The sequence below is a fragment of the Corylus avellana genome, chromosome ca6 (assembly GCF_901000735.1).
Source record: "Corylus avellana chromosome ca6, CavTom2PMs-1.0".
NCBI classification, from domain to species: Eukaryota; Viridiplantae; Streptophyta; class Magnoliopsida; order Fagales; family Betulaceae; genus Corylus; species Corylus avellana.
Window position 1 is genome coordinate 23,009,235 of NC_081546.1, and position 8,594 is coordinate 23,017,828.

The 8,594-nt window shown below is 34.5% G+C and overlaps 1 protein-coding gene across 1 annotated transcript; it reads left to right on the forward strand.

Moving 5' to 3' along the window:
• The first annotated feature begins 3,804 nt into the window (after positions 1–3,804).
• On the forward strand, positions 3,805–4,626 carry LOC132184578 (probable calcium-binding protein CML27). The gene has a single exon (XM_059598265.1). It carries the CDS (start codon positions 3,876–3,878, stop codon positions 4,401–4,403), a length of 528 nt encoding a protein of 175 aa, XP_059454248.1. The 5' UTR covers positions 3,805–3,875; the 3' UTR covers positions 4,404–4,626.
• Positions 4,627–8,594: the final 3,968 nt, after the last annotated feature.

Sequence of the window (8,594 nt, forward strand, 5' to 3'; positions counted from 1 at the left end):
TAGCTCCCTTAGTCTACAAAGCAATTTGCAGTATCTCCCCAATCTACCAATTTTCTTAATGTACCCTACCAAGTTACACTCTGGTTGTAATGTCCTTTCTACACAAGCAATAAATTGACTAGGCACCCCAAACGGATGCCGGCAAATGAAAGGCACCGAAGGTTTTGGAAAAAGATCTGTCGCAGTCGCAGAGGAGTACCGATCTCCGATAGAATAAGAATATCAGAACACAAAGACACCTGGAAACTAATTCCCTCGAAAAACATTAAAAAAATAAAAAATAAAAAAGAAACAAATATAGAAAAAAATAAAAAATTACAGAAAACCAAAAAAACAACCACATTGACGGAGGAGGGCGGCGGTGGTGGAGTGATGGAAGATGACAGACTCGGCTTGGAAAAGCTAAGATCAAATCTTCAAGTCAAATCGGAGAGAAAAACGCCGGTTGGGAGTGAGGCTGAAGAGGTGGTTCGGCAAGGCTGTGAAGGAGGCTGGAGGGGAAAGCGGTAGAGAGGAAGAAGATGGAAGGCTTGGAAGCCATGCCTCCTCCCCATGTGTAACAGGCTTACGTGGCCAACATTCACAAATGGGCCCCAAACTAAACTGTTACAAAATAGGATCCGAATATATGTTGTCATACGAGCGGACCTTGTACTTGAGTCGACAGCACTACCATATACGATGGGGGTCCAAGAATAAGTGAATAACCCAAAAACACTGTCCTGAAGCGCGTAAAGAAAAGCTTTTCACGAAGACACCACCAGCTTTCCTTCTCATTTATCTCATATCCATGGCCTTGGCTTTTTCAGCCTTTTTTGTTTTTTTTTTTTTTTAAGGTAAAAGTCTTGGCTACTTTTCCGCCGACCACGTTTCTGGAAATAAAATGATGTCTACATCGAAATTTTACAAGTCGTATTAGCTGAACTCTTACATCAATCATGTCTTTTTTTTTTTTCTAAAAAAAAGGGAGAAGAAAATGATACATATATACTTACACGTCATCTTATTTTATTGGGTTGAATAAAAATAATAATAATAATAATTACCTTTTACCCTATAAATTACAACACTTTGGCACTTTTTTTTTCCATAAACTACTAACTATGACACCTGACCTCATCAAATTACCATCTTATGATAAAAATGCACATTCCGTCAGTCAAATGAATTAAAATTTATGGTCAACGGTCATATGCAAGTCATGTGCCATTTTAAAAAAAATTTCTTTCACTTTTACCCTCATTTTAAATTGTTTTCATTTGTTGGATTAAGGTTTAAGAAGGAATAAACGCCATTTTTTAGGTCTGAAGTGAGGGCAAAAGTGGAAGAATTTTTTTAAAAAATCGCACATGACTTGCACATGACCGTTGACGGTCAATTTTAACCCATTTAACTAACTTAATTGGCCTTTTTGTTATAAGATGATAGTTTGATGGGGTTAGAAGTCATAGTTGATTGTTCATGGGGGGGAAAGTGCCAAGGCAAGGTAGTTTATGGGGGCAAAAGATAATTATCCCTTAAAAAAAAAAAGAAGATATTTAAAGGACTTTTAAATATGAGTAGTTAAAGAGAAATGTTTTAATATCATACTAATATCATATTGTTATTGTACAATATGATAATTTAACATAATAATGTAGTAACATTTGGATTAGCCCTTATTAGAAAGAAAAATCCAATGACTACTCTCTCCTAGATTCCTACCTCAATGAACTGTAATCTATCTTTCCCAAATTTTTGGTGCTTTTCTTCGCTTTAAATTTAAGACTCTAGTTTTTTTTTTTTTTTTTTTTCGTTATTGAAATTCAAGACTTTAGTTTTAAATTTAATGGATTTTAAGGCTTGAATATAAACACATTTTTAATTCATGTCAGCGGTTTATTTTAATAAACAACTATAAAAATATAATTATACTCTTCAATTTTTTTTTTTTTTTTTTTTTTTTAAATAGTAATTGAACTAGTTCATCCAACATAATATACTCTACTCGAGTAATTTTAAATTTTTTTTTTTTTTTTTTTGTCATTCTAAGAATAAGATAACTTTTAAAATTACTATTTAATCAAAATTTAATAATAATTAATCATAAGTGTAATAATGGCTTTAAAAGTCATATTATTATTGAAGTTCGATCTGATTTTACTGAAATTCTTAAAGAAGAAATCATTGTTGAGGAAAAAAGGAAAGGCAAAAAACCCTAGCAGAGCACAAGAGGCGGCACCACACAGTTCCCCCCTCCCCGTCTTCCCTAATTCGTTTCCCCTCTCTCTTCTCTGATCCTTCCCCCCTCCCTTCCCCAATTCCCTCCCCCCTCTCTTCCTCAATCTATCTTTCTTTTCTATTTGTTTTTCTTTCTTTCTTTTCTATTTTTTTTTTAATTTTTTAATTTTTTTAATTTTTTTTGCTAGGTGTTTGTTTTGGCACACTAATTCACTTAAACTTCCCCCTAGTTTTTTGAGTGCGCCACCGATCTCCTCTGCGCTGCTTTGCCATCGACAATCCTCTGCAGGGTCTCTTAACGTGTCCCCCACCGCGTCGATCTTCCAACACCTCCTTCACTTCGGTGTCCGGCAAGCACGCTATCGGCTTTTCCTTCAGCTGTCGACTTTCTCCAAGTGTGCTCCTTTTTTTTTTTTTTAATGTTTTTTCGGTTGATTTACTTTTCTCTGTATTTTGGTTATATTGTGTTGTCTTGCTGTTTTCTTGTTGTTTTTTTCATGTTCGTCTATTTTGCTTGTATTTCCCACTGCTTGTAGTAAGGCTCTGTCCTCTCTTGATCTGCTCGCCTTATGATTTGGTCCAAACCTTTGTGGTTGTGGATGTAAACGGTATTCTGGCCTTTAGGTCGAGGAGGATGAGTGTCGGCATGAGGTTTTTTTTAATCCCAAGGTCGAGGAGTAAGAGTTACCTATACATTAGATTGTTTCCCTATAACAGATCTGCTGTTACAATTGAAGATTAGTCATGGGTTAGTGGATGTTTAGCGTCATAGTTTGGACTTCAATATAAGATCTGTTTGTTATTACCCTCTATGATGTGTAATCTTTGAACTTTGGCTTTGATCTATTAACTTCAGCTTGGATCTTGATTGTAAGAGTTTTTGTGCTCTTGACTTTTCTATGAATGATATCATATTGATTTTTCAAAAAAAAAAAAAAAAAATCCTTAGGAAAATTTGAATTTATGAAATTTCAGATCTATACCGTTCATTTTTCTTAAAATGATCATTATTTTGCCACGTATCCTATTACTAATAAAATAATTAATATTTATTATTTTATTAATAATGTGATACGTGGCAAAACAATGATCCTTAAATAAAAAATAAATTACCTAAATCTAAAATTTTTGAAACTGAAATTTTTCTTGTTCTATTGAAGTTACACAAAAGAACACAAAAATGACTTATTATTTGTTTATATTTTGTAAAATTTGATAGTAATTTTGCAAAATGGGAGAATGAAAGGACGGTAGAGTAAAAACAATAATTTATGTTTTGAAAATTACATAGTTTAATATATTTTTAATAATAATTTAATATTTATCATATCAGCATCAATTATATATTATTATTTAAAATATAGTCTAAAATGATTGATGTTTGACCGGCCGCTAAAGAAAAGCCAATAAGTGAACCGTGTGGAAGCCGCGTGGGACAGACACGTGTCTTCACATTTCCAACACGGAATTAGCGGGTCCCCATCGTCCTGTTCACCTCTCCCAGATCCTTATCTCTCTCTTCTTGACTTCTTCCTCGGTAGTCGGTAGTCTATAAATATGAGAATGAGTGATCGAAACGAACCCAGCCATATCTGGCTATAAAAGCGAAAAACGAGAAAAAAAGAGATAAAGAAAAAGAAACAACCATAACTACCATGGCAACGAACTCAAGCCCGAACCCGAGCCAAAAGAAGCAGTCGGTCTACCTTCAGAACATGGACGAGGTGGAGAAGGTATTCAAGCGCTTCGACGCCAACGGCGACGGGAGGATCTCCGTGTCGGAGCTCGGAGCCGTCCTTGAATCGCTCGGATCTACATTCTCCAACGAAGACGAGCTCCGAAACATAATGAACGAGCTAGACTCGGACCACGACGGCTTCATCTCGCTCCCGGAGTTCGCGGCCTTCTGCCGCTCCGGCGCCGAGGACGGCGGTGCGTCGGAGCTCCGCGAAGCCTTCGGGCTCTACGATCAGGACAACAACGGCCTGATCTCGGCCTCCGAGCTCCATCTCGTGCTCAGCCGACTCGGTATGAATTGCTCCATCGAAGACTGTCACCGCATGATCCGCTCAGTCGACTCCGACGGAGACGGAAACGTCAATTTCGAGGAATTCGAGCAGATGATGACCAACACCAACAAAAACGGCAACAGCAATGGCTCTGCGCCCGTGCCCGCGCCGTAGATTTCGGGATCTACAGTCATGGAACGTTTCGCATTTATACAGGTGTTATCGTTTCATTTTCTTCCTCGTCGTCGTCTAATTCGAATCTGAGATGAATCTCTGATCGTTAGCACTATAGATTATGGTTTGGATTTTTTTTTTTTTTTAATAACTCTTGGACTTCTGCTAAATCTGAAAATTTTAGCTACATGGAGATGGAAAATCTCACTTGCTTTTTGTTCCATTTTTCCTCTTGTGGATTATCTATTGCTTGTTTCGAGGGAAAATTTCTCTTTCTGGCGAATTTTCCTGTGAAATATTAAATGTGAGAGGTGGTATGGGAATCCAATGGATTAGCTGTCAAAGTTGGTATTATATTTTATTTTGAAAAGCATAATGTCAAGAAAGTCTTTGCTAAAAATAGCAGTTCAGTAAATGAATAAAGAATGGTGGAGGTCTCAAAGATTTGTTAATAAATAAACAGTCCTTTTGTTAGACTCTAATAAACAAATACTTGAAAAGGAAGAAGGCCTCTGTACGTGGCAAGTGGAGCAACGTGTTCTCGGAGCTTCTATGTTCTCAACTCAACTTAGAGCATGATTTTAATTATGATTGAAATTGAGTCTAAGAAATAGAGCTTTTAAGTTAAAATGAATTTATAAGTAAAAGTTTTATTTTTAAATTTTTATCAAAAGTATTTTATTTTTACCATTTTTAAGTTTTTTAGATTTTTAAAAACACTTTTAATTTTTTTATCAAATAATAATTATTTTTTTTTCAAATAAATTTTTTAAATATTAAAAGTATTTTAAAACTTTTAAAACGTAATCTTAAATAGATTCTTTTAGATTCATAAAATAAAATGCAATCTTTAACAATCCTTTAATTAGAGTATTAGCAGCACGTCTTTTATATATATATATAGAAAAAATTTAAAAAAATTATAAAAATTTACTCTCATTACATTCTCAGTAATTAGGGAATCAAAAGTTTTTTTCTATATATTATTTTAATATAAATATTTTTGTTTTCTCTGCTCTTTTATTTTTTGTTTTTAATTAGAGATTAGGTTAAAATTTTATAAATAAAAAATGAGAGTCGGTAAAAAACATATATTTTATAAAGAAATAATATTTAAATAATAAAAAAACCAGTTATTATAAAATATATTTTTATATCGAAGAAAAAGTAGTTTTGTTTACTTTATCAGTTGGTTTAGTTTACCTCCATAAAAGAATGAGAAAAAAAACAAATAAATAAATAAAAAAGTAAAGTTGAAAGATGATGGCTGAAATTTCGTTAACGTTTATCTCGGGAATCATGTAAAAAGATCTAATAAAAAATATGCACTATTTTAAGTATTGTTTTTTCTATTGGAATAGTGCTACACACTAGGTAGAATATGCCGATGCAGTTAGCCTCATCTGCATAGGCATTTTGTTTTTAGTTCATGCGGTTCGTATCCGCTATTTTTATTTTAAGTACTGGTTTCAAAATCGGGTAACCGAACAAGCTTAGCTGGTTGGAGGGCCAGAAATTTGTATTTTGGCCCAAAATTTATGTATTTTTGGGCTCTTTGGGCTCAACGAGTGGCTTGGAGTTGGATTTAGAAGGAGAGAATATGTTTCCCTTTTATAGAAAAACAAGCCTGAGGGTTCTATATTTTGAGCAATGTGGGACAATTGTTGAAGAGCAAGTGTAACAATTGTTAAGGAGAAAAAAAAAAAAGAAGAAAAGTGGGACAATTTTTGGTTCAGTGTGGCCATTTTTGGCTTCAGTGGACAGTGGCCCAACGGAAGGCAAAGGGCCACTGTCCACTGAAGCCGAATATATATATATATATATATGCACTCAGTTACCCGGTTATAACTGGGTGCCAAAAACTAGAATCGAAACTTGGGTACTCGGTTACCCGGTTTTTCAACCGATTTCAAAATCGGTTCCTTTCCTAGTTTCGGTTCCAGTTTCTTAGTTTTTTTTTTAGATCCCTAATATACACGTAGTTAGTTATAGATAGTGGATGTAGGCGGTTAATATCTTCCCACATATACACCCTATTCTCACCTTCCATAGCCATTTCCTCACCTTCATATATTGCTTTTAAAACTATAATTGAATTAATGTAAAATATCTAATAAAAAAAATTCAGTTGTCCATTTTAACTTTTACTTTTTTTATATGAATAATTTGTGATAAGTCTTTATTGAATTTTAATCTACTAGCGCATGAGTGTGGAGAAATGAATGTGAGAAAGTGAGAGTGAGGAAAAATTACTCTTTCGTTACGCACTCCAACAAATTATCTATTATCTTTCTCTATTTTATTTTATATTTATTTTTAAATATTATTATTATTTTTAATTATATTTTTGCCTAGACTCTTATCAAAACACCATGGTAAGGGTGGAGGAGAACACAGACCTGCTCTGGACTCCCAACACTTTTATCAAACGGGAAATTCTGTAGAGAACAGATCCATTCCAGTGCGGAACGGAAATTCTTACATTTGTCCCTCTTCAATTTGGGTCACTTTAGGGTTTGTCTTGTTGCAATGGATAATAGTTTTTTCTGGATGATTGTGTATCTGATGCTGTTAGTACCTCTGCCTTTGCCGGAATAGGATCATCTTCAGTCTATTTTGGATTGGAGAATATTTAGTTAATGGCCAATATATCTCTAGAGAGATCCTAGGGTCATAAATGGGACATCCGTCCCATTAATATAAATATTATTTATACTTAAAAAATTAAAAAATTAAATATTTTTTTTTTAAAAAAAAAATAAGGGGTGGGCAGCCACTTCCGTTGGCATGGAATGGCTTTGACCACCCCATGGCTCATGGGGGTGGTTTGGCCACCCCCAACGGCTAAACTAAAAAACAAAAAATTTCATTTGATCCTTGGGAGTTGTTAGACCATCCCCGCTGGGCCATGGGGTGGCTTTGGCCACCCTAGACCAGTTTGGGGTGGCCATGGCCCTTGGGGGTGGTCTAGAGGGCAAAAAAAAAAAAAAAAAAAAAATAATAATAATAATAATTTAGCCGTTTGGAATGGTCTGGCTACCCTCTATAGCCAAGATGGGTGGCCAACCACTCTTTATTGTTTTATTATTTGATTTATTTGTTTTTTTATCTTAAATAATATTTTATTATTATTTTTTGTTAGTAGGATAGGTGTCTCATTTGTGGCTTTAAGATTTCTAAAAAAGAAATTTCAGCTATGAACTGGACACCCTCCAATCTATTATGAATCAGAGATGATCCTATTCCGCCTTTACCTGGCACACCCTCTTCTCGGTCTCTCCTTTAATGGCGGATGGAGAAGGAGAAAAAAAAAGGAGATGAGATGGGGCAAGAAGCAATAAAAGTGTAGACGATGCAACGGAAAAGTAAAGGTGAGAAAAGGAATAAAATATTCCTGTATTGTACTACAGCAATTCTTAAGATGTTGCGAATTACTATAGCTTAAAGTCTATTTTGCATTACCAGAGCATAATCTGTTGGACGTGAAAAACGATTCAAATTAGCTAAATATAGTTAATATTGAACCTTTTGCCAACCTGCTGATGCTCTTTAGACGGTGGTGACCACTTCCATACAATTGGATCAACCCCAAAACAGTTGTATACGGGTGGCTCATTACTCTAAAATAGCTCATGAACTATTGACAATTGGATCAGTCCAAGTCTATTTGGGTGTTGAGCCCACTTTCAAAACATCTCATGAGATGACTAGGTCATCCCCCGTGTTTTAAGGTTAGCTGATCAATTCTAAAATAGCTAATTGAGTTGTTCTAATCACCTAAAAATTGTTTAGGGTGGTTTGATTACTCTTAAAATAACTAATTGAATAGTCAAATCACTCCTTGGCAGAAGAATTGAAAAGGTGAAGGGGGGTTACATTTTTATTTTTATGCTAGGATTAATGATGTGTCATAATCTTGATTTTTTATTTGAAAATATTGTTACTGTGTACAACAATGATGAACAATATGGAATTCGAAAAGAGAGAGATCAAGAAAAAGTCGAGACATAAATTTATGTGGTTCGGCAATGTGTCTACATCTACAGGAGAGAGTGCGCTTATATTTTACTACTCAACGATTTAGGGTTACAACATAATATATTTATAGGAAAATAATAATTATAAGTATTTTGAAAAACTCTAAAATACTCCCCACAACTTATTTGTTACCAAGCCCACATAAACTAATTA